General features: G+C 45.4%; 2 protein-coding genes across 4 annotated transcripts in view; one reads left to right on the forward strand and one right to left on the reverse strand.

Moving 5' to 3' along the window:
* The first annotated feature begins 554 nt into the window (after window positions 1-554).
* Window positions 555-20563, forward strand: tmem125a (transmembrane protein 125a). Of its 3 annotated transcripts, none has more exons than XM_085252135.1 (4): window positions 555-794; window positions 12075-12597; window positions 13121-13532; window positions 16747-20563. In XM_085252135.1, the coding sequence occupies exon 4, from the start codon at window positions 17208-17210 to the stop codon at window positions 17904-17906; it is 699 nt and encodes a 232-aa protein (XP_085108261.1). In that variant the 5' UTR covers window positions 555-794; window positions 12075-12597; window positions 13121-13532; window positions 16747-17207; the 3' UTR covers window positions 17907-20563. The 3 variants fall into 3 exon arrangements, with proteins under 3 accessions (XP_085108261.1, XP_085108262.1, XP_085108263.1); XM_085252136.1 differs by having other exon boundaries at window positions 13121-13188; XM_085252137.1 differs by lacking the exon at window positions 13121-13532.
* Window positions 20564-22448: 1885 nt separating this feature from the next.
* The window catches only part of ap1m3 (adaptor related protein complex 1 subunit mu 3), a 33409-nt gene continuing 30598 nt past the window's right edge, over window positions 22449-25259 (reverse strand). Inside the window, exon 12 of the mRNA XM_085251892.1 lies at window positions 22449-23946. Coding sequence (XP_085108018.1) covers window positions 23924-23946 — 23 coding nt within the window. The 3' untranslated portion in view covers window positions 22449-23923. The remainder of the gene's footprint in view (window positions 23947-25259) is intronic.

The raw sequence follows: 25259 nt of genomic DNA on the forward strand, positions 1-25259 counted from the left end.
TAATTGTTTAATTTTTCTTTTGAGAAAAACTGAAAACGGGTCTCACAGACCCGAACACCATACAAGGGTTAAAGCGCTCAATAGCGCACAAACATCAGCATGATGGAGAGTTCCACAGGAGCAGCAATAGAAATTGCTCAGAAATTTGCTTTCTGTCTCAGAATCAATCACGTTATGTCACTGCTAAGTGATGAATGGCAGAAAAACAACAAGTGCACCGCCTTATAGCCCTAATGTTAATCAGTTAGATTAATATTATATCAATCTGTTAACACTAGCTACAGTTATTGATTAATCTATTGATCAGCAGACTTTTCGCCTCCTTGTGGACTGGAAGGGTTAAACCAATACTACTCTGTAAACCTGACAGCCCTCCACCACAATCACAGTGAATCTTTTATTTATCAGGAGCAGCCGTCCTTCGTTTCATGTGCTGGTTTCCCTCTGGGGACCCACGGCAGTGCGGAGGTCGATTCGCTGACTCTCTGTCCCCTCCCATCGGCGTCCCCTGTCGCCGTGCGCGGCCACACCTGCATTAAACGGGGGAAGTCCGTCCGGCGGAGAGGCAGAGAGACTGTGGGCTTTCACCGAGAGCGAAAGGAGGGGAAGCGCGGCACCCACGGCACATTCATTGCTCTGGACCCTCTCATCCAAAAGACGGCTGAAGGTATGCGGCGACATACGGCTGTGGGACTTTGATGATCTGGACAACGAGCTGGGAATTACTGAAAAGAAATCGAGCGCAGCTACTGCGCGGAGCTGAAGGCATTCAGTGTGAACAGCTTAGCGCACAGGTAAGAGTGGCTTCTAATAAACAAGCTCCAAACACAGAAGAGTTTCAACTTTTTACCAACAAAGGGCTTTTTTTCTTAAATCCGATTTATTTAAAAACTTACATGCGAGTTTTTGTAACTGCTACATTATTCACGTTCCTTTATTCCCGAATGAACAGCAGTATTATAAAAAGGATTATAAAAGAAGGTCACTGTCGATCAGTAATAATAATAGTAATAATAGCGCTCATCTGCGCAGTAGTGCAGGCTGGTGTCACGGACATAGCACCTTTATTTTTAAAAAACAAAATATTTAACAATTTAGTAAGTTGTATACTAAACTGTTAAAGTGTTATCATATAAAGGTCAGTATCCGTGTCTCTTTTTAAAAGTGTTTTTCTCTCTTGGCTTTTGTAAGGACTTAACTAAAAGACTAAATCTATCTATCTATCTATCTATCTATCTATCTATCTATCTATCTATCTATCTATCTATCTATCTATCTATCTATCTATCTATCTATCTATCTACCTTATGATAGATGTAAGCACTACTTCTTAAAGAAATCCATTGTATGTAGATGTAAGGTGCCTGGATATTGGTGTCACTTTTCCCACAATAGTTGCATTGTCATGCTCGTATGCTTTCTGGACTTTCCCGGAAGAATAAATTGTCTATTTTATACTGAGGAAAACAAGGAAGTAAAAGATATTGACATTATGCCATACCCACTAACCTTTGCTCTGGTAGGCTGGTCCACAGTTATCAAACACATAGGGCTTCAGATATGCTGTAGATCATCACTTCATAGGGCTGCTGTCATATACTCAGCTATCAGTTTTGCTGCATTGTGGAAAATCCATAAACCACATAGAAAGGGAGTGTTGTAGCTGTATTCAAGCCTTCGCAATTGCAACAGATCAATAGACTGTCCAGGCATGACCCCTGCTGCTTTGCTCATAACCTCTTGATCTGCTGGTACTAATCTAAAGGCCGAAGATGAATCATGGCAGGGCATCTAAATGAGCCGAGGTTACATGCTGACTGTCAGTCTCTCTACACCGAAAGCACTTTAAGGATCATTTAAGATGAGGTCTAACTCTTAAAAACAAGTCAGGCTGAAAACAACATGTGATAGACCTCGTTAAGAAAGAGCCTGAAGTCAACACAGAGTGCAGGATGAAAGAAGGAGAAAAACAAAGTGAGTCAGTGATTGAGTCTGTGGATAACCGTGCAACACAGGGTGCGTTTTTTGTATGTGTTTGTGTGTTGGCTTTGAGACAACACACAAATCAGAGTAGAGTATCAGACAAGAATCTTAAATATCCCCCTTTCTCCACCGTCAGCAGATGCACACAGTCAGGTATGTAGTGTGGCATCGGTAGCAGCTGTAATGACTACATCCACTCCTGTCCCTGGGTATAATACACATCCATCAGTAAGCATAATGAATTCCATAAAGGGGTGAGATGAGGCTAAACTGCCAGACTGTGTTCAGAAAAGGCAATTCTTCCTTTTGTACTTGCATCAAATTGACGATCATAACTTTAAGCTGTTTGCACAAGATTGTTTTTACATCTACACGCATCCATACCAGCAGCTTGTAGAGATAGTGCTTTACCTCTGAACACCACCTCCACTGGAGGGGAGAACAGCGGGCACCACAATCAAGGGCTGAATCACTTGCAAAATGACTGCAGCTGGCTAAAAATATTAGATTTCACCACATCAGAGGATTATTTTGGCAATCTTTGCTGGTAGTTAATGTTAGCTATATAAGCATTCTGCTGTGGTTAGCGAAGGCACTTGCAGTCAAAACAGTGTCACTCGTATCATTCTGAAAAACGTCTGTAACACAAGCTGAATAATGTCAAAAATGCCTCAGCTTAGCCTGCAGAAATACAGTAAGCTTAAAATGACACTGATTTCTAACTTATCAGTGAGAAAATGCTTACTGCACACACAGACATAGCTGAGTGTCAGCATCCTGTATTCCTTACCAGTTTCTCCCGCTGAAACCCTCACATCATGTTGGCAGGATCCACTTTTGTCTCATCAGTGGGAGGTCCCACCTTTTTAAAAGATGAGACTAATAGCATTTCCAAACATGATTCAGGTTTTCACTTACGCAGCTTATAAAAAAAATACCATGTTGTTAGTGCAGTCTACGCTGGAGCTTGCTGGCATTATATATGAATCAATCAATTATTTACTTCTATAACAGACTGAATTGACAAAGAGGCATGTTTAAGTTTGATGAAGCCGCTGTAGATCCACGGGCTGCTTTTCCCTTCGTGATCAGCACTGCAGCTTTAAATCCACTGCTAACATGTTGGTGTTTTAGCACTTGCGTCATTGTTTTTAACTGGTTAACACATTAACATGTGTTTACTATTGCTAGAACGGTGCTATTAAAAAAAACCGACAGTGATGGGAAGGCTATTTGCTTTCCAGGTACTTGCGAGCAGTAGAGACTCCAAGAAGTTACAGATCAAGCCCAAGTACAATTTATGTAATAAAATAAAGAGCCAATGATCTGACAATCTCATAGGAGGAAGTATTTTGCGACGATGGGAAGACAAAGATCCATTTTAACAGGAAGATACCCTCGGGCAGAACCGGGCTCAGAGGAGGGGTAGCCATCTGTTGTGACTGGTAAGGGAGTGAGGGGAAGAGGAGATGAAGGAGAGCATGGGGAGAGATTTTTGAAACTTTATCAATACTCTGGCATGTATCAGTTTTCTTGCTGGCTCTCTGTCTGTGATATATATAAACATTATAGCAAGCTGCTCGCTCTAGTTTCATATTGTAACGATGGTTAAGTGTTACTGGACAGTGACATGTTGGTTTTCTCTGCACACTGTTGTTGTTCCTTTAAGATTCATGTTTGGTTGGGCTGCAGGAAGTAGTGCGGGTGGTGTACAGGAAGGGGTGGGGGGGACCTGGTTGTTCTGTGTGGGTGCCAGGCTGAAGAGAGGTGTAGTTCGAGAGCGCTTCCCCCTGAGTTAACAACCCGCTGGCTTATGTGCCGAATAAACGGACAAACTGAGACCCCAACCGTCTGGTTCTTGTGAACGTTACATTGGTGTCAGAAGTGAAGAAAGAAAAAAGAACCCCAGAACGCCCGAGACCCTGTTGCCGGCGACGCTTGCCGTTACGAGACGAGGATGTTGCCGGGCAGGATTAAGGAGGAGACGGAGGAGAGGGAGGAGAGGGAGGTTCGTCCGCGCTCGCCCGCCCATGGAGTGAGGGAAACGGCGCTGCGGCTGTCTGCCGAGGCTGGATTTTCTCCAGGTTTGACTAGGCTCGGGAACTGTTCGCACAGCGGCCGCGATTCCGGCGGGAAGGAGTCGACCTCGCTTGGCGCGCCGTCACGTGATGTAAACAAACATGGCGGCGCCCAGCAAGCTGCAGCGAATATAAAAACGCCTAAGTTCAGCGGCAAGACGCCATGGGAAGTGTTTATCGCACAGTTCGAGCTGTTAGCTGTTGCAGCTGGCTGGTCTGAGGAACATAAAGCTCTCCAATTGGCTTTGTGCCTGTGTGAGGATGCAGCTGCATGCCTGCTGCTGCTGACCGAGGAGCAGAGGGGAGATTATAATGCTCTGGTCGGAGCACTTCAGAGGCGCTTCGGGCAGTATAACCAACCAGTGCTGCTGAGGTCGGAGTTCCACAACAGACACAGATTGCCAGGTGAGCCCCTCCGCATTTTGGCCCATGAAGTCGAGTGCCTTTGCCGGAGGGCGTATGACAGCATGCCACCATCAGTGCAGGCGGAGTTAGCTCGGGACCAGTTCCTGCAGGCCCTGAGCCCTAAAGAGCTCCGCATGCAAACTCAGCTTGCTCGGCCGGCCACACTCAGTGCAGCCCTGGAGCTAGCGTTGGAGAGGGAGATGCTTGCAGGATCCTCTGGGGGCGCTGACGACGCACACGTGGTGAGGGCTGTGTCAGCACCTGTGGAACAGATGGAGACGCCAGCGGGCCTGTGCAGTTTGGTGCAGACAGCTTCGCTGCAGTCGCCTTCCCCTCGGGCTGGCCCACACCGCCGACCTCAGAGCTGCTGGGGATGTGGACAAGTCGGACACCTCATCAGGCAGTGCCCCAAGCTTGCAGCGGTTCAGGGAAACGCCCACGGGCCCGTGTAGGCGGGAGTACACGGGCCTGGGAGAACGACATCCCCACACCACCGCCACCTCCACCCGGTGCGGCCATCACTGTGGGCTGGACCCAGGTTGGCGGCTTTTGCCATGTTCCAGTGACGATTGCGGGGGTGTCCTGTACGGCCCTGCTGGACACGGGATCCAATGCAACGCTGGTCCGACCCGATATTGTCCCAACCGGAGCTGCTGTACAACTGACTAACGTGCAACTTAAGACTGTGACCGGTGATCTGGCCCCAATGAGAGGGAAGGGAGTGTTCCAGTTCAAGGTGGGGGACCTCGGTGTGTCTTATGCTGCCTGGGTGGCTGACGTGCAGGACGCCTGCATCCTTGGGCTGGATTTTTTACGAGCCATTGGTGGTGTACTGGACTTAGGCAAAGGCCTCCTCGTACTCCCTGATGGGAAGAAGGTGCCGCTTATTCCTCCCCCGGTCTGCACAGCATCTGCCGCGGCGTCCACCTCCACCGCAGAGACCCCTGCAGACCCGCCAGCAGAACAGCGAGCGGAGGAGGAGGAGGAGGAGAGGCTCTCAGCAGTGAGGAGTATCTGGTCAAAGAACTGTGAGGGGCTGACTCCACAGCAGCAAGAGAGTCTATGGCAGGTACTAAAAGAGTTTAGTGACATTTTTGCCCTGAAAGAAAGTGATGTTGGCTTGACACACTTGGTAGAGCACGTCATTGAGACCGGGGATGCCCAGCCTATTAAAGTGCGCCCCCGCCGCCTGCCCCTGGCTCATCAGGAGGCTGCAGACAGGGAGCTGTGTGAAATGATGAAGGCGGGCATCATAGAACCATCTGATAGCCCGTGGGCCTCCGCGGTGGTGATGGTGCCTAAGAAAAAAAGTCCTAGGATGCGTTTCTGTGTGGACTACAGACCACTCAACAAAGTGACGAAGAAAGACTCTTACCCCCTTCCCAGGATTGATGAGTCCCTCGACTTAGTAGCCGGGTCCTCCTGGTTTTCCACCCTGGACCTGCGGAGTGGCTACTGGCAGGTGCCACTGTCCCCGGAATCCAGACCGAAGACAGCCTTCTGCACTAACAGGGGACTATGGCAGTTCAAAGTCCTGAGTTTTGGCCTTTGCAATGCTCCTGCGACCTTCGAGAGGCTCATGGACAGTGTGCTGGCTGGCGTCCCACGGCAACGGTGTCTGATTTACCTGGATGATCTTCTAGTGCACGGGAGCTCCTTTGATGCTGCCCTGGATGCCCTGAGACAAGTGTTGGAGAGGGTGGCGGCTGCAGGCCTGAAGCTGCATCCCGACAAGTGCCACTTCATGAGGAGGGAGGTGGAGTTTCTGGGCCACAAGCTGGGTCGTGAGGGCATCAGCACTTTGGAGGAAAAAATTCACACCATTACCGAGTGGCCCACACCAGCAGACCAGAAACAGCTCAAAAGCTTCCTAGGACTGGCGTCTTATTACAGGAGGTTTGTGAAGGGCTTTTCCTCCATAGCCGCACCACTCTTCCACCTGCTGCAGAAGGACCGTGACTTCATCTGGACCCAGGACTGTCAGCAGGCGTTCGACACCCTCCGCAGATCGCTGACAGAGTCCCCAGTCCTTGCCCCCCCTGACCCCGCCCTGCCTTTTGTCCTGGACACTGACGCAAGTAATGTGGGGCTGGGAGCGGTGTTGTCGCAGGTTGGACCGGAAGGGGAGAAGGTGGTGGCGTACTTCAGCCGGGTCCTGAACAGGAGCGAGCGGCGCTACTGTGTCACACGACGAGAGCTGTTGGCTGTGGTGGCGGGGGTGAGACACTTTAAATACTACCTGTGCGGCACAGCATTTGTTGTCAGAACTGATCATGCTGCCCTTCAGTGGCTGATGTCTTTCAGGGAGCCAGAGGGACAGGTGGCTCGCTGGCTGGAGGAGCTCCAAGCCTTCAATTTCACCGTGGAGCACAGAGCAGGGACGCACCATTCTAACGCAGATGCCCTCTCTCGCCGCCCATGTGCTGCAGCTGGCTGCCGTTACTGTGAGAAGCGAGAGGAAATAGAGCGGGAACTCACGACAATAGACGGAGCAGCACAGCTCGCCTGCAGGGTTCTTCTGGTGGTGGATGCAGCGGAGTGGAGGGCACGACAGGAACAAGACACAGACCTGCTGCCGGTCCTGCAGTGGCTGGAGAAGGGGGAGCAACCCCTTTGGGATGAGGTCACTGGGTTTTCCATCTGTACCAGGGGGCTGTGGGCCAAGTTTGCAGCTCTCAGGCTGAAGGAGGGGGTGTTGGAGCGTGCCTGGAAGGATCCTGCCACGGGGGAGGAGAGGTGGCAGGTTGTGGTGCCAAGGTCGCTGAGGTCAGCTGTGCTGGGAGCCTGCCATGGGAGCACTGGCTCTGGCCACTTTGGGGTCTCCAAGACTCTTCGCCGCCTCCGCCAGGGCTATTACTGGGGTCAACAGCGGAGGGATGTGGAGGACTTTTGCCGCAGCTGTGATGCATGTTCCTCACACAAAGGGCCACAAGACCAGTCCCGGGCTCAGCTTCAGCAGCAACCAGCAGGAGCCCCAATGGAGCGAGTAGCTGTGGACGTCATGGGCCCATTTCCTCGCACAGACAGAGGAAACCGCTATGTTCTTGTGGCCATGGACTATTTTACCAAGTGGCCGGAAGCATACGCCATCCCAGATCAGGAGGCTGAGACGGTCGCTGATGTATTAGTGGAGGGGATGTTCAGCCGCTTTGGAACAGCAGAGACCCTCCACAGTGACCAGGGGCGTAACTTTGAGTCCAAGGTATTTGCTGCCATGTGTGAACGCCTTGGGACTAAGAAAACCCGCACCACCCCACTTCACCCCCAAAGCGATGGGCTGGTGGAAAGGTTTAACAGGACGCTGGCCCAGCAGCTAGCCATCCTTACCTCAGAACACCAACGGGACTGGGATTACCATCTTCCCCTTACCCTCATGGCCTACAGGTCGGCAGTGCAGAACTCCACCCAATGTACGCCTGCCCTGCTCATGTTAGGGAGAGAGCTGAGAACTCCTGCAGAGTTGGCTTTTGGGAAACCCCCGGACGCGCCAGAGGCACCACCGGGCCGGGACTACGCAAGGAAGCTGCAGGACCGGCTGGATTCTGCACATTCCTACGCCCGAGAGCAGCTGGCGAAGGCAGGCCTGCGCCAAAAGAGGAATTACGACATCACCACTAAAGGGAGGCACTTCCGTGCTGGGGAGCTGGTGTGGGTCTACAGCCCAAAGAGGAAGAAGGGACGGTGTCCTAAACTGGATAGCAGCTGGGTGGGGCCTTGCAGCGTCCTAGAGCGAGTGGGGGAGGTTGTTTACAGGGTGCAGTTGCCTCCTAGGGGGAGGATAGTAGCGCTGCACAGAGACCGGATGGCCCCCTACAGAGGACAGTCCCTCCCCTCCTTTCCAGAGGGACGTGTACAGAGCGTCCATGACCCTGCTCAGAGGGGCCCCCGACCGGGGCTGCGTTCCCCCCCCTCGGACTCTTCACCCCAAAGCCCCGAAGCTCCGCGTCCTCCTCAGGGGCTCAGGAGGTCAAGGAGGGAACGTAGGCTACCGCCCCGCCTCAGAGACTGTGTCGTTCCCTCGGGGACGAGGAACTTATTGCTGGGGGGGCAGTGTAACGATGGTTAAGTGTTACTGGACAGTGACATGTTGGTTTTCTCTGCACACTGTTGTTGTTCCTTTAAGATTCATGTTTGGTTGGGCTGCAGGAAGTAGTGAGGGTGGTGTACAGGAAGGGGTGGGGGGGACCTGGTTGTTCTGTGTGTGTGCAAGGCTGAAGAGAGGTGTAGTTCGAGAGCGCTTCCCCCTGAGTTAACAACCCGCTGGCTTATGTGCCGAATAAACGGACAAACTGAGACCCCAACCGTCTGGTTCTTGTGAACGTTACAATATTAAGCATATAAAAGTGTGGGGGCATCAGTGTTTTTTCAATCTTATCGATACAATAGTCATTAGAACATCTCACTTAACCGCAGGTGTCCTCCTCATATAGGCACTACAGAGAAAGTTGGGAGCTCATTATAGTTGTTAGGTTTCATCCTCCGGGGAACATAGATGTCAAAAAAAATTCCTGTCACCTAAGACTAAAAATCTGTATTAAAAGTTCAGCCACAACGTGCAGCTGCAGGATGGAGACATCAGTTCAGGTAGTGAGGAAATAGCCAGACACTGAGACAGCCATCTCATTCATTACAATTATCATCACCAGACAGCCAATATCAAATTAAAATATGTTGAAAATCACCTTTAAAACCCACAAGAGGAAAGGGTCAGGGTTAAAATAAACAAAGACAGAAGATGGGGAGGTGGGGGTGAGCCTTTTCCATCGTCAGCGGGAGTGAAGCAGAAGGGGACCAGCATGTTAATTGGTGATTTGATTAGCGTTTTAATATTGCAGCTGTGCATGACAAGGGAAAGCAACCGGCTGGACAGAGGTTCTTCCCTTTTTTCTTTTTTAATCAACACTCCTCCACTTCGGGGACCGAGGGTTATTACACAACTTAGTCATTATGCACGTCATTCAGTTAATTTCCTTCAACTTTCAAAAAAAAAAAGAGAAAGAAAGAAAAAAAATCTGGATTTCTGGAGTCATGGTAAAGGAGCCAGTTTGACAGAAGCAGAAATATTCGAGCCATTTTGAATTGCGCTCAGTGTTTAAAAGCCCCATTTGGCTCCCATCGTACCGGCTGAGTGAGATCCAGAGCCTCTGCTAAGCTGAATTAGACTGGTCTACATTTTTGTCAACAGCAGTGTTTCCAGTGAGAGGAAGAAGTCTATTTAAAAAGAGAGGAACACCATATTCCAGATAACAAATTTGTGCAAATCGAGTTTTGGCTTTGATTGTTAACATGTGTTCGCGTTGGGGATTAACAATACTCAGCAGTTTTACCGAGGCTGATGAATTGGCATATTTTTTAATGTTGGGAATGATGGGATGTGAATACAAGAATGATTGAAGGGAGAATAGCATCAGAATTTCAAGGAGAAAACAATGTAAACACCAAAACAGGGAAAAAGGTCCAGGTAGCTGTGTGCATGACACATGTTTGCATGGGGCTTTGAGTCAAACAGGCTTTTACCTGAATCCAGAGGGACCTCTGTGAGTAATCCTCCCTCCACACCCCATGCACATCTCTGCCTTCACAACATCCCAATACCCGAGCAGACAGAAAAGATAAGAAGTAGCCACACAGAGGAGCACTGGTAGTGAGACAGAGAACGATATGAGAGGCATAGAAAAAAGGGAGGAAACGTGTGTAAAGCTATGGAGATAAGGAAGAGTGTGAAGAAAGCAGATGGGGATGAGTGTGTGTGCTTGGTTGTGGATAAAGTGTCAGGGGGGAAGGTCTTGGCTGGTCGTGCCAGTCAGGGTGATATTGTGTCATAAGCTGAGATATAAAGCTCATTTGGGAAGGAAGAAAATCACCTGAGATGAGGCAGTGGGTAAGGAGGAGAATGAAAATGGGAAGTTTAAAGCATCTAAAAATATTAATATCGCTTACAACTGAAGGTCTGCAGCCACACTAGCTGCTCTGTGAAGCTGCCTAATGCATCAGATTGCAATGTCGACAAATTTTCACGTTAGCCATATTAACGCTAGCTAATTAGCAACAAAGTGCAGGTGGAGCAGTTGGGAATGCCATTAATGTAGAAGGGATTGGCAATTAGCCAAAGTTTCTGACAATAGATGAGGTAAGAAAACAACAACTTATTCATCCCAAAAGTTTGGAAATTACTGCGGTATATCTGCCAAAACATCGGAAACGTGTAGCTCAATAGCCCATAAAGGTAGAAGATTATGCTAAAAGAAGAGCCCAGTTAAATGGATTATAAAAAAGTGAAGGAACAACAAGGAACTTAAATCTAAACTGAATTTGGGTATTGTGGTATGAGAGAGCCACAACCTCAAAAGCACAGTCACCATTTTTTTGTCTTTAACCTAAATCACAGACCTCAGGGATCTAGATGTTATGTTTGGTTGTAGTAATTCACTGACATACAGAGTTGTCTGACCATGGAGGGCTCTGAAAGGGCTTACCAAAAGTTTTAACTGAAGCGTAAACTTTAGGGGGAGCCAGTGTAAGGAAGACAAAATCTATATCCCATGGGACCTGGTGCGTGAAAGAGGCATTCCAGATCATTTGTAGGCGATCCAGGGATGATTTGCTCAGGCAGAGGAATAAGGGATAAAAAATAATCAAGACAAGAAGCCATGCATAATTATCTCCATTTTACTTTGAGACACAATACATTCAAGATGGACAGAGGGTGGTAAGCATCTGTTTGCTATACATAGCTACCGACCACGTACAGGGTCATTTGGATGACCTTTGTGGCAGCTGATGGAGGAATCCAATCGAGAAACATTGTTTTGCAGTAACATATCTGGTATTAAACCACTTTTTCTTTAATCACAACTACTGCAATCCATTCACATTTGTTCTTACCACTTAGATTAATGTCCCTGTCCACCCCAAAGGTCCCGAAGCCAGGTACAGTCGCACGCTGAAGTGTGATTGTAGCAGTTTCTCGCTGCAGCACTCCAGGAATCACATCAAACTACTTCCACTGTGTTCCCTCTGGGCTTAATCACACCTAGAGTAATTAATTAGTAATGGCACAAGATGAAAATTTAAGGCATCGACAGATTCATCATGAATCATCCCAGATGGTACTTGAACCACTTCTCATTTGTTGAGACTTTTCACCCGGGACCAAAAGTTCATCCTGACGGGTGGCGCCGGACAAACTGAAAATGAATGCCTGCAGTAAATTTCATGGTAGTCCATCCACCAGCTATAGAATTAGTTAAATCCAACCCACACTGCCATCTTTAAAACCCCAGTAGCTGAAAACAAACCATTAGTTTCTGAAAAAGAAACGTAGTTCTGGTTGCGGTGTTGCGGGGGTTCATCTGGGTATTCCGTTCCTTGATAATGTGCAAGATTTTAATTAAGCTCGTTAATCAGTTTGACGATCACGCACCGGTTTGTAGACTTGAAGCATCTTTAACATTTGAACACAGTGATTTGCTTGCCGTTAGAGGGATAGAAGCTGAATTTCAGTGGCAGAACAGGAGAGGAATGAACGTGTAAGTGCTTTTAAAGTGAACCATAGGGTTAAAGAACAGTATGTGCAGCTCCTGTAAAAGTCTTTTCTTTTTCTCTTAGGTTTTCCCTTGTGATGCCTGGCAGAGTGAGGACAGTAATACTGATTCTGCCATTGTCTCATCACTGGTTCCGGACACAGCGAGGCTCCCCGAGTGTCTTGCCTGTCCATTGTGACTAGAGAACAGACGAAAGATCCAGCTTGCCTGCATAAAGACCTATTCAGCATCATTCTTCTTTGCCAGCCACCTTTGTTATACCAGGAACAAGAGTGAAGTCTCAGCACTCTCCTTAGCCCCTAGCCTTTCCCTCTGTCCCTTTGCTTCTAACGCCCTTATCCCCAATCCACTTCCCTGAACCCCTTTCCCACTCCCCAGGCCCAGTTTCAGCCCCATTCGGAGTCCCAGATGACTGCTCAGAAACATCCGTTACCCTCCCACTCCGCACAAGTCTTCTTTCCTCTCCCTCCAGCTCCCGTGGCGCTTGGCACCGATGCCCATCACATAGACAGATGGAGCCAACCCTGACCCCTCTCTTCGCCCGTGGGGACGCCAAGAGAATCAACGCTTGACTAGAGGAGAAGAGGGTGGGTGCGAGTGTAAAAGGGGGGGGGAGACAGGAAGTACAGCATTGCTTTGTCACCACAGCAACACATCGTCTAATCTCCCATGGACTCCCCTTCAGCCCGTCCTGCCGTCCTCAGATAAAAAATGCACACAGCAGGAAATTCAGCAGCAGGAGCAGAAGGATCTATCTTTTTTCTGACATATTTTCGCTTTGATTATTTGGCACTGATGCCTTGTTCTACATTTGTGCAGTAAGAGGATGTGAAGATTGGAAAAAAAAACCTCTAAATATAGTGAACATAATTTAGAGGAAAGCAAATGAACTGCAAATACTGAAGGAAAGGCTGTCTATAGCACAACAAGTTTGGTTTTGAGCCCCAAACTTCCTCTTCCCCTCCAGTCTGTGTGCTCCAGAATGAATTCACAGAAGTTGCAACAGCCTGGCAAACAATATTTCAGCTTTTTTTAAACAGCATACAAGCCACTTCCCATTGTGCTGTGCTTACCTGAATAAAGCTGTTTTCTCTTTTTTTCCTCTGACAGTCAAAACGTAATACGCATTGCATTCCAGTCCGAGCTTCCCTGGATGTCAACGCATGCTTTTATCTGCTGTAAGCTACCACGTTCTGCACTGCACCTTTGCCAAGCACTCAAACATCCACTTCATTTTGGGGTTATTGCGCTTTCATTCTCCCACCTGAGTCCCTGCATTTTTCTTTCTTTCTTTGCATTTTTAAAATAAGCAAAATTTTGCCTACTTCACTTTCTTTGGATGCTTTTGCTCTCTTCTATCAAACTCTGCTGACCGGCACTCTGATTAGCATACGATATCCTGACATCCAACTTTAAAAAGAACCCCTCATCAACAGTAAAACGAGGCACTAATGGCCGGTGAAATGAATTCAGCTGGCCAACATAACAGAGGCGGGAATACCGGAGTCCCAAAGCTTCCCAGGTAATTGGAGTGAGGTATACTGTATTTTACTCTAAAGCACAGCTCCTCTTGTGACCTTGTGGTCTGAAAACGTAGCAGAGACGGAGAGAGCGAAAGAGAAAGAGGATGATACTCTGTGTCCGGGGTTTACAATTACAGTGTCTTTGGGATTTTTAATGACTTTAATTAAGTTTTGGTTGCATTAGCAGTACAGAGAATGTTTTTACTGGTAGTGTCAGCCCATTTCAATCATGTCAGTACTTCTGCAGAGCTGAGTGTCCATGACACACTTATTATTCCTGTCACTTAAAAGACAGCCATCTACGGTGGTCTTCAGACACTGTGTCTTCTGATAAATTTAAATAATAATCACTAGAGTAGCTTTCAAATGCCTTTATAAGCTACTTTAGACATCAAGATGTGCTGATTATAAATCAGCACATTTTTGATATGCAAGTACCTGCCACATTCATAGGTCACGACAAGTGCCGGGATTGTCAGTCCAAATGAAGGGATGAAGCAGATTCTCAATAATGCTGCTTGTCAACTCAGCCTTGCTGAGTTTTACAGTCAGCGGCAGTAGTGCATCTGCGGATCTATATTTTATGAATATGCCAAGAGTTGTGGGAGTGTGAATCGACGGCTAAAGGTGTGAAGATTCATCGTTAGACATGGTGCACTGAAGGTTTTAGCGCACGGGTGTAAAACAGTGGGATGAAGATGACTTCGGGCAACAGCAGTGCCGCAAAATCTTTTTGAATTTTCAAGCATGAGGAGATGGCCCTACCTCATTCACAATCTGTGTCAGACTGTATCAAGGTTTCAGACTGACAACCAAAGATTATTTCAAGCTTTTACTAAAGAAAAAAAAGTCAACTTTTGACATTAGTGACTTGAGCAGAGCACAGTGGAAAAACTGAATAATTTGTTTGTGTAAATTATTTGTGCCTCTCTACTTCTTTTCTATTTCTTAAAAGGAGGCCAGCACAGAGTTAGGCAGTGAGTCAGTGCTTTTGTGGAGATATTTATGAGGCCAATAAGACACGGATGATATGACAGGGTTTAGAGGTCATATAAGTGATAAAAAGAAGAAAGGCAGACACAGCCCAGCAGTTCTGTGTCTGTGTTTTGTCTCTGTGGGGATTCGACTGCGAAAAACAGAACATGAAGTAAGATATACTCGCGTCATCGAGGGTTAAGTTTCATCTTGTGTCACGTGCCGGTGCCTCTCGCTCTGTCGCCCTGTTGATCACGCGCTTCATGTTACTAGGAGCTTAACGAAAGAGTATAAATAATGTCTCATAAACGAGTTCAGCAGGAATCAAAGGGATAGTTTCACAGCTTTGGGTGGCGTTGTAGCGTCTTTCTTTTTTTCACCTTAAATCATATGTTTCTTCATCTCAGTGACTGTGCTGTGTTTTTGGCCTCACCTGTCAGTGACACTGAGCTCAAATCAGCTGGGATTAATTAGTGACTCAACATACATGCACAGGTGCACACACAGAGACACACACGTGCACATATGCGAAAACAAATGCAGATACTCAGTGAAACATGCACAGGCTTATCATATGATTAAACGTGATAAGTCACATGTTCTTTTTATAGCATTTCTTTTAACTACTTATCTACAACTGTAAAAAAGCCAACCACACACACACGCGCGCACACACATACTGACACAGCACTCCACCAGATACAGGATGTGAAAAGCTTCCAGAACAGCATGTTGCCAATAAACACCCTCCTCCTCGGCTGTAATTACCTCACTCTTCATTTCACACCTTGTGTATGCAACTCATATCTCCCCGTGTCACGGTATAACTGCTCCACCTCGATACAAGGCGGTACCTGTCCATACCGACAAGAAATGTGATCTTGCATGTTTGTTTAGTCTTTTCCAAACAGCGTGTGTGTCTGTGTGTGTGTGGGGGGGGGGATTCAAAGATGCGATTTCAATTTCAATTTGGATCCACGACCGCTGAGGACAAACTGTGACTACTGTCAGCTTCTGTTGGACAGCGTGGGCCTGTGACTTTGATAGAAATAAAGCCGCAGACAGTTTTTTTTTTTTTTTTGAAAGACAAGCTGTGGAGAGCCATAACCTTGAGGTTGTTTGCTTGCTGTTTGTTTACATAACTGTGTTACGGGTGTGTGAAGAGGTTACAAACTACAGTGTGGACGCTAAATGTGCTGAGGTCAGCAAGAAGGTTAAATAAAGGGTTGGTGGTGATTTGGGGGGTTTACTCCAATTTGTGTTAACAGTGCATGTGAGGAAGGAAAAGAAGATTTACTGGACTCAAGGTAATAGAAAGATTCGTCAAGTGAGGCTGTGTGGGTGTCTGTTTGGAAGGATGAAAAGAACGAAAATTTACATTTGTGGATTAGCTGTTTGATTTTCAGTGTGTGCGTGGATAGGAATTGTTTATTCTATCGACAGCTGATGCTCCTTTTATCCAGCCGCCTCTGTAGTGGCAACTCATTACCATAGTGATAACGAGAGAAAGAAAAGGTTGCCGGTGTCAGCACACCAAGTTTTTTTTACATAGAAACTTTGTGTGTGTATATGTGTGTGTACGTGTCTTTAATTTGTCTGCTTTTTATCCGTTGCTGCAAAATATACACAAACTTAAAATTTTTAAAGAGAAACTTGACACCGAGCTGAATAACACTGTTTGTGCTTGTTGCTTCTCAGGTTTCACACAGTGTCAGAAAATAAAAGAGCAGAAACAAAAAACAAACTTGTTGGTGAATAGGAGGCAAAGAACTTCAATCTCTGGAGCTCAGCATGCAGAGGATTTTTAGCTGGTCTGAAGTTTTTCTTTAACTTATCTTGTACTGATCACATCCTTCAGGGTGTGGAAAACAAAGAGACCCTTAAAAACAAGAAGGAAGAAACAGAAGTAAAGTCTTCGTATATAAGCCTGTGTTTAGCCAGACACTGTTGAACGTGGGTGGTTAGAGGACCTTGAAGCGACTGTTGTTGTGATTTGGTGCTGTGTAGATTCAATTGAATTGAATTGAATTGATCTGAAAGTTAAGCTATTACTCCTCTCCACGTTGTGCTTGGGGAAGAAATGATAGACGAGCACTTCTTATCCATGCATTTCTGTGCTGTGACTTATTGTTTGGTTAGGAATTGAATCTATGTACTAGTTAGTAAGACAGTTATCTAACTAAGTGAGCTGGAGAGGCCACCTACAGCACTGAATGAACTGTATGTCTTGTCTTCCAGGTGACTGCTACCAACTAACACTTTTGCCGATGTGTGGATTCTTTGATTCAGAAACTAACGCATTAAGGATGACTGGGATCTGACTCTGTATCCGGTGTTAACTACAAGAAAAACTACAAGAAATTCCATGAATTTTCAGGAACAATACATCCAAACTAACTTTGTGGAACCTTTGAGTACAAACCATTGTGGATAAAATACAATACACTGATCTCAGTAAAATTTTTTGGAACATTTTTGGGGAATTACATTTAACCTCTTTTTACATCTGCTAAAAATCGAAAAATTTCTGGATAATTTTGAGCAAATTCCCCCATAAAGCTTCTGGAATCTCTTGCTTGTCCTGATTGACCTGCAGTAACCTTTGGTAGATTTAGGAAGGACCAAAGTAACCTTGTGGATTCTCATTCCCTCGTTGTGGTGGTTGCATCCTTCTTCAGCAGGCTGGGAGTACCACTACAATGCCGGAGCTGGACAACCTTCCCCCCGCAAGGGAAGCCAGGAGTCCTGAACTGGGCCTTAATGGTCCAGCAGACCCAGCACAGATTCAGCACAGCATCCTAGAGGAACAAGTGGAGCTGTGGTGGTTCAGAGATCCTGGGAAGTCTTTCCTCTGCTACTGTGTCGCTGTGATTCTCATCCTGGGTTGCGGACTTGGGGGCGTCGGCCTTCTTTCGACTACCACCAGCGTCTCGAGTGAGTGGCGGCTCGGCACGGGCACAGCTTTGTGCCTGCTAGCCTTGGGAGTCCTGCTCAAACAACTTCTCAGCTCAGCTGTGCAGGACATGAATTGCGTTCGGAGCCGACAGCGGATCGACATGCTAAAGAGCGGCGGTTTATCGGACCTTCTAGTGGTTTTAATTACCGGGCTGTCACTGTTGATTTGTGGAGGGGTTCTACTGCATCTGGCCCTTGCCAACCGTATGCCAAAGCCTGGCCAAGCCCTTAATGACATGTACATTTCTGGAGTGGTTTTGCTGGCTGGAGGTGGAGCTGCAGTTGTGGGTGTTGGGATATACTCTGTAGTGGTGATCCTTCTTGAGAGGACGAGGCACGGACGGCGGTTTGTAGACCGGGTTTTGCACATCTTCACTGTTTCAGGACATATGGACCGTCACGCTCGAAGAGAGACTACCTCCAGTTTGGCTAACCTTATATGAGATGCAACCCCAATAAAGCTTTTTTTTGCCCACTGGCTCAACTAAATTAGAACTGGCTTTATGCCCAGACACAGATTCATACCATGCATGCTTCGGCAGACTGCGTACGAGATAAAATAGTTGAGTGTGTAGTATATTCTTAGTGAACACGTTAGTTATTGGCAGTCAGATCTCTGTGAGTAAGGATGCAAAAATGGAAAATGCCAGAAGAACCGAACACATGGTGATGGTCTGCTTTTTATCTATAGTGGGTAAATGTTACTCCATTCTCACAGGACAAATACTAAACAGCATGGAGAAGACACACAGAACAACAACAAAAAATATTTAAGCCAGTTCTGATAAATTACAAGCACAATTTTTATCCCACAGGAGAAGCAAGCTACAACTGAGTACAGCTAACCTACAGCAGGAGTAAAGTCCATGAATGAACTTTGAGCTATTCCCTGTCTATCAATTCCAAGAACTGTAAGCCTACAACCAAACAAACCCATCTTGTTCTCTAAAAGATGAAGTAATGTTTTTTGAGTCCTCATTTGGAGGGCGGCACATTCAAATTTATGCATGTGATTTGCATCTGTGATAACTGACCAGGGACCACACATCTGACCACTACCTGCTCACTGAGGCTCTCGTAGTTGCGGATGAGAGTGTCATCTGAATGGATGAAATGGAAATTGAATAAGATGGAATCTGCAAGAAATGGGACAGTATGAACATGAACAAAATCCTATTTATAATTTTTGATTCATATCCCATCCTCATGATCTTCGTGTATATGTGAAAATATTGCCTCTGCAGTTTCTGGGATGATGAATACGAGGGATTCTTTGGGAGTTTTATTGCCTCGGTTTAATAATAATTTAACAAAATTCATGCTGCGGAGGTATAGTGTTTGTGGCAGCCTGTCAAATGTGATTGTTGGAGACTTGTATCACAGCACTTTAGAATGTATGAATAACTTGTGTTTTTTGTGCATCAACACTGTACTGTCTTAATTGTGACTCTCGCGGCGCTTTGTTATCTTAAACCAGTGTTAATCGAGATTTTTGATATCGTCACGGCATCGCATTCCACTGTGTACTGTAAAACATTCATTTAAAATAACGTGGAGGTCATAAAGAACAACCACCAAGCTTTGCAGACTCATTTAGTCTCGCTTTGTTGCATGGATTTCTCTCATTGTCCAGGTGGGCAGCCAGGGTGAGCATTAGAGTTTTGATACCACCAAAAAAAGATAATGCAAATCTTGCTGGATTAAGGCTTAAATAATAGGAGTTAGTCTCCAGTTCTGATTTTGTACCCACTATCTTGTGATGGCATCACATTTGCCACAACAATTTTCAACATGTTGTTCACATTCTCAGCCATGAATAGCCTACTCAGTATTCATTATTTCTTTATTAGATAAAGGATTGCTCATGGCTGTGCTCAGACTGAGTCTTTATTTGATGTCAGCTACACACTTAAAATTTCATGGCTACATCTTGTGCTGTTGGACTTCTCTAAATAATACTGAGACTTTACAAAAATACACTTTTAATTTAACCGCGGTGCATAGCTGGAGGTGTCATCTGTAGTCTCGGCACTTTGAATTTATTAGATGTGGGCTATTTCTGGCTCAGATAATAAGCCATAATCATTCCTCACAAAGCTGAGACGAAGAAAAATCAGTGAAATTAAATCCATTGCATCAGCCTGGCCAGTCATAGAATTTCAGTGCATTTGCAATCGTTTAAACTAGGTTGTCGATATGTCTACGTGAGTTTTTCTCTGAATTGGACAACTCCACGCTATGCTGCTGAAAATATAGCTTTGGTATAATTTAATCCTTCTTGTTTCCAGAAATATAAATATATATAAATATATATATAAAAAATATATCGCAAAAGCAATCATGTTTCGTCCTTTTGGAAAAGTTCGTTCGATACTTTTAAGACGCAAGGACAGAATCAGAGTAGAAGATGCAAAAGGTCATTCGTGTTTGCGAAACACTTACAGAAGAACCTAAAAAATGGCCTTGCATTGTGTTTCTGTTGTGTGTGCGTATGTAAGTCAGTAACGCCTCTTATCTGTCCGCACATACGCACAGGCTGCTGCCTTGAGACAAAAGGGTCACACAGTTAACCATTGTTGGTGTGATGATGGACAGCAAGCTGAAGGCACAATGCACAACACAGTGATCTGTGGGGGCTGGCATAGACCAGCACCACTTTCTTTCAATACACACACACACACACACACACTGAGAAAAATAAAATAGCATGGACCCTGCTGGATTTTGACAACACACAGAAATCCTCTGACTTTTACTTACATAAGTTTGCCTTTTGACCTGCAGTGGCCTATACAGTAGAAATGACTGGCTGTGAACCCATGCATGACAGCCAGAAGAGGTGAACAGAGCGAACTGGGAGGCAGTTCTGATACTGAGGAGAGAGGACTGTGTGGGAGGAGAGGATTCAGAGCTTTTCTGTCAAGCTAAACAGAAGAAAGAATACAAAAACTGGACAAATTGTTTCTCTGCTATACACTGGATTTGAAAGACATTCAGACCGCTCTTCTGCTTGGTATCGTGTTGTTAAATTCATCTTAAAAGGATAAAGTGGTCATTCTTGTCCACAAGTTTACACTGCAGTAAAAACACGTTTTTTTCCGCTGAAGAATAAAACAAAAAAAAAATCCAAATTCTGATTTACTAAAATATTCAGACCTTGTACTGTGGCCCTCCTAACTTTGTTCAGGTGCATCCTGTTTGCTTAAGACTTTCCCCACATTGCATTTGAATGGAGTTCTCGTTTGATTCCAAAACTAGGCTTCATTTTGAACACAGTATTGCTGAAACGCCAAACAACATCTGTGGGTGAGACGTGAAGATGCATATGGCGGCCCTTCAAATTCTACTCACAATTCTTCTAGCTTAACGCTATGCATTAGCATGTTGCATACATTTATTCCAATGACTACTTAGCTGTCTGTGGTCTAACTAGATAACAATTATCCCTAACCCCAGGCAACCAAAACATGCCAGAAAACAAAAGAACACTTTTTAATCAGAGTACAGCATCGAGTCAGTTAAACCTCTGAGATATTGACCTGGTCAATTAAGTAGCAGAGAGGGTTTTTAATTAGTTTCAGCTGCTTTGGTGTTGATGAAATTAACAACAGGAGGGGCAACAGTGAGACAATCCCCAAATACAAATGGTTTTAGGGGTGGAGGCCACTAATTGTTTTTTTTCCCCACTAATTTGGCATTTGGCTAGGGTCTGCGGTAATACTACTGGTAACACAAGGCAATACCAGGGCCCTACAGTGATGCCACAGGTGGTCTAGCTCCTCCAGCATGTTCCATTGCCAGAAGGTTTGCTGTTTCTCCCAGCACAGTCTTAAGAGTATGGAGGAGATTCCAGGAGACAGGCAATTACTCTAGGAGAGCTGGAATGGACTTAACTCATCAGCAGGACTGATATCTGGTCTTTTGTGCAAGGAGGAACAGGACGAGCACTGCCAGAGCTACCAAATGACCTCCAGCAGGTCACAAGTTGTGAATGTCTCTGATCAAACAATCAGACGCAGACTTCATGAGAGTGGCTTTGAGGGGCTGACGTCTGCTAGTTGGCCCTGTGCTCAGTGCCCGGCACCGTGGAGTCCGATTGTCATATGCTGGTGCAGTAGGTCCTGAGTTTCTCCTGGTGCACAACATAGCCTGGCCTCATGGGGCAGTATGTTTGCAGGCACTTCCTGGAAAATGAAAAAACTGATACCAATGACTGGTCCCCACCCTTTGCCTGACCTGAATCCAATAGAACACCTCTAAGACTTTGTTTCCATCCATCCAGTGCCACTAGGTTGCATCCCAGACTGTCCAGGAGCTCAGTGGTGCCCCAGTCGAGACCTGGGAAGATAGCTCTCAGGGCACCAACCATCATCTCATTAGGGGCATCCTCTGGTATTGTCAGAGCTCTACAAAGGGACCTCATGAGTGTCGTTATGAGTTGCTGAAATTAAATTTTGGAAAAATGGACTAGCCTACCGTGTAATTTTTTCACTTTGATTTTCAGGGTGTCTTTGAATTTAGCCCTCTGTAGGCTGATTATTGTCATTTCCATTAAACAATGTTGCATCATTTGAAACAGTACCCAGTCCATATCAGTATAGATATCCAGCATGTTTTTTTCCTACTGAAATCTCATGTATATTCAAAATGCTCCTTTAATTTTTTTGGTCCGTGTAGCAAACTGACATGAGAATGGCATCAATTACCTCATCTAACGTCCCGCAAGAATTTATTAGCATATTTCACAAAATGTCAGACTAATCATTTAAAAGAATTGCACCTTAATGTAGCGCCTTTATGCCGTTAACTCAGAATAATAATGGAGCACTAATCTGAGATCTGTTCACTAATGTGACAGATTGTTGATCTACATTTCAGAGCTGGCAAACATTATTTCACCCACAAATATTAAAATTTGCTTGACCAATGTAGTAAGGAACTATGTGCAAAAATTACAACCAAACAAACAAAACACTGATATCCCATAACAAGATACAAAATGTTTTATTTCCAAATATATCCCTTTGTTCCCTATGGACAAATTGTCCTTGATAAATTAATCAAAACACATAACACAGATCTATTAAAATCGTCACTGGGGTCTCAAACAGGTCTCCACATGAAAAAAGAAAAGGACTGATTGTAATAGTATGTTTTTGTTTTAACAGCAAACATGGTAAAAATGACTCAGGACTCTTCTGTGTTGTTAGCAATGCAGCTGAACTGATGTGGTGAAAAGCGTGCACAGTAGAAGGAGTCGAGAAGAATCCTGGGGGAAAGAATTCTTCACCATTTTGTCAATATTCTCACATTCTGCACACAAACTCTCTTCAGGTTAATTTTAAAGTCTCCTTTCCACATGGCAGTGATTAGTGATTACAGTATAAACAACAGATATAAGGATAAAAAAAAAGAAACCCCCAAACCCCCCCCACCTTTTTCATTCCTTCAGTATGTGCTCAGAGCTGGAAGCTGATTTTGAGCACAAGGACAAGGTTACAGGCCCCATGAGAGTGTGTCGACGGTGTCGCGTTACACTGCCGATGCCTCTGACAATATTGTGCCTTATTAATCATTGATCTGGTTGCTGGTGTTAATTTCAGTGCACTGGAGTTCACAGTGCTAGGGCTGATGAGACGCAGGCATTTTTGGGGGCAATGCCTGCGTCTATTTATAAATAGATGTTTTTATATTTGGTATGGTTCTATTATATCTTAATGTTCTATTATATCTTAACACAGAGGTTCTAGAAAAAAAAACATGCTCCGAGAGGACAAAAATCAACCACTGAATATGAAGGACGGGTCATAGGAGTGATTGAGAAAGACGAATGTTAAAGATGCTGACTGGTTTTGTGTTGAAGCTAAGATCCTGCCTGGAACCACATGTAACTTGAGTACTTGGCATTTTTCAATATAGAGAAAAATCACCAGTCTGCAACATTATGGCCCTTAAAGAAATAACAAGTGGTGATAAACAATCACAGCTGCTGTACACTGGGACTACATAATCAGTCAGATTACATAGTACTCAGCAGAAAGCCACTGGACAAGCTGAGCAGCCCAAATTGACCATGTTTCGAAAACTACAATAACATGTTTTTTCCCTTTCTGAAGAAAACTAGAAAAAAATGAGTCCAGAAACTTCACTCTAAATGAGCCCTCCATGTTCATTTAGAGTGAGGCTCAGTTTATTATTTACGCTTTACTGAAGACCGGAGGAATCTGAAATAGAAATTACAGGTCAGAGGTGTTGCACCACACTTTCCCGTCTGAGTCAAGTTAGTTTTAGAGGAAGGGATGACGTCCTGTTGCCATTCAGTGTAAGGGGAAGGAAAAAAAATTGTCCTCCTGCACTTGTCCTCTGCTGTCCGCTGCAGAGAGAAATCTGGAGAAATGGAGGCGAGACGAAGACAGACAGAGAAAGAAAATATCCATTCGTCTAGCAGCGTCTGTGCCCTTTAGTTCGTCCGGAGCTGGTAATCTGCCAAGAGACGTAACAGCAGAGCATTAACGTGCAGCTTGCTTCCCCTCAGTGCTCTTGCACATCACTACCACTTTATAATGGTGCCATTAAATCTCAAAACAAGGTGTACAGAATAATTACGATGCACGTGTGCACCCCCGGAGGTGTCACAAAAAAGATGAAACAGAAGTATGCGAACATCCCATTTGCATATGTTATGCGCTTTTGTTTTGACTCTTTTGAACTTGAACTTAAGGTAAATATCAGTGGCACAGAATACAGAGTGTGTGTTAACTGAACCATGCTCATATATATATATTAAATTAAAAAAACAACAAAAAATCCTGACAACACAGCCTTTGAATAGTTTCCCAGAGTTTGGCACATAATACTTACAAGACGGTGAGTTAAATATCAACAACTCAGTGAAAGAGGTGAGTTTAGGGTGTTTCCAGGGGTCAGGGTGAGCACAGATATGTTGGTAATAGCAGCAAGAAAAAAGGGGGATTAAATATCTGCTTAACTAAAAGTAGATGGTTCATTTACAAAGTAAGAGTGGAGAAAGTAAGACAGGCAGGACCTGAGGAGGGAAGAGGGATATATTGGGTAAAGGATGTTGAAGATGGAGCTGCCCTGAAGGAGGAAGAGGAAGACCACAGAGAAGATTCTCTATGGATGTAGTGAAGGAGGACATGCAGAGGGTTGGTGTGACAGAGGAGGATGCTAGACAGAGGGTGAGACGGGGGCAGATGTGGTTCCACTGAAATAAAGCAGTCCTTTATGATATCAAGAACCGGATCCAGTGACAACCTGGATCAGTGATGTGTCATGTTAAACATCCAGCTAATGTGCATCATCACCTGATCAGTCAGATATTAGTGGTCATCACTTTGACTTACTGCTGTACAGTACAAGCAAATGCCTGTTCATCAATCATTAATGAGCCACTAGCTACAGTACACAGCATCAGGGTATTATTTAATCAGTGTGAGAGTGTCTGCCTGTAGTGTCGAGTGAAATGTGATCGCGCCCGTCTCCCTCTGTGTGCTGCTGATGTTAACAGTAAGAGAAAGGGAATAGCCATCTCTCCAAGTCACCCAAACTTCGTCCCCTTTCCTTCTCTAACTTGTTCTCGTCTTTTCTCCTTTCGATCCCTCTCGCTTTCTCTCCTTTGCTTCTCTGCTGATGTTACAGCAAGGTGATCGTAACCTTGGCATTTGCCAAGTTGCCACCCTGGGAGCCTCCTGGCACCCTGTGGTATCATTCAACCTCTGCATCCCCTGACTCATCCCTGACAAAGCCAGGTAATGGATATGATTGATGTAATGCAG

Source organism: Mchenga conophoros, linkage group LG17, assembly GCF_057382185.1.
Source record: "Mchenga conophoros isolate Kocher_MC1m ecotype Shallow Benthic linkage group LG17, M_conophoros_male_GT1.1, whole genome shotgun sequence".
Classification (NCBI taxonomy): domain Eukaryota; kingdom Metazoa; phylum Chordata; class Actinopteri; order Cichliformes; family Cichlidae; genus Mchenga; species Mchenga conophoros.

What these genes read in the sequence shown, in the direction of transcription:
- tmem125a (XM_085252135.1), top strand. Translation starts at nt 17,208, where the DNA reads ATGCCGGAGCTGGACAACCTTCCCCCCGCAAGGGAAGCCAGGAGTCCT.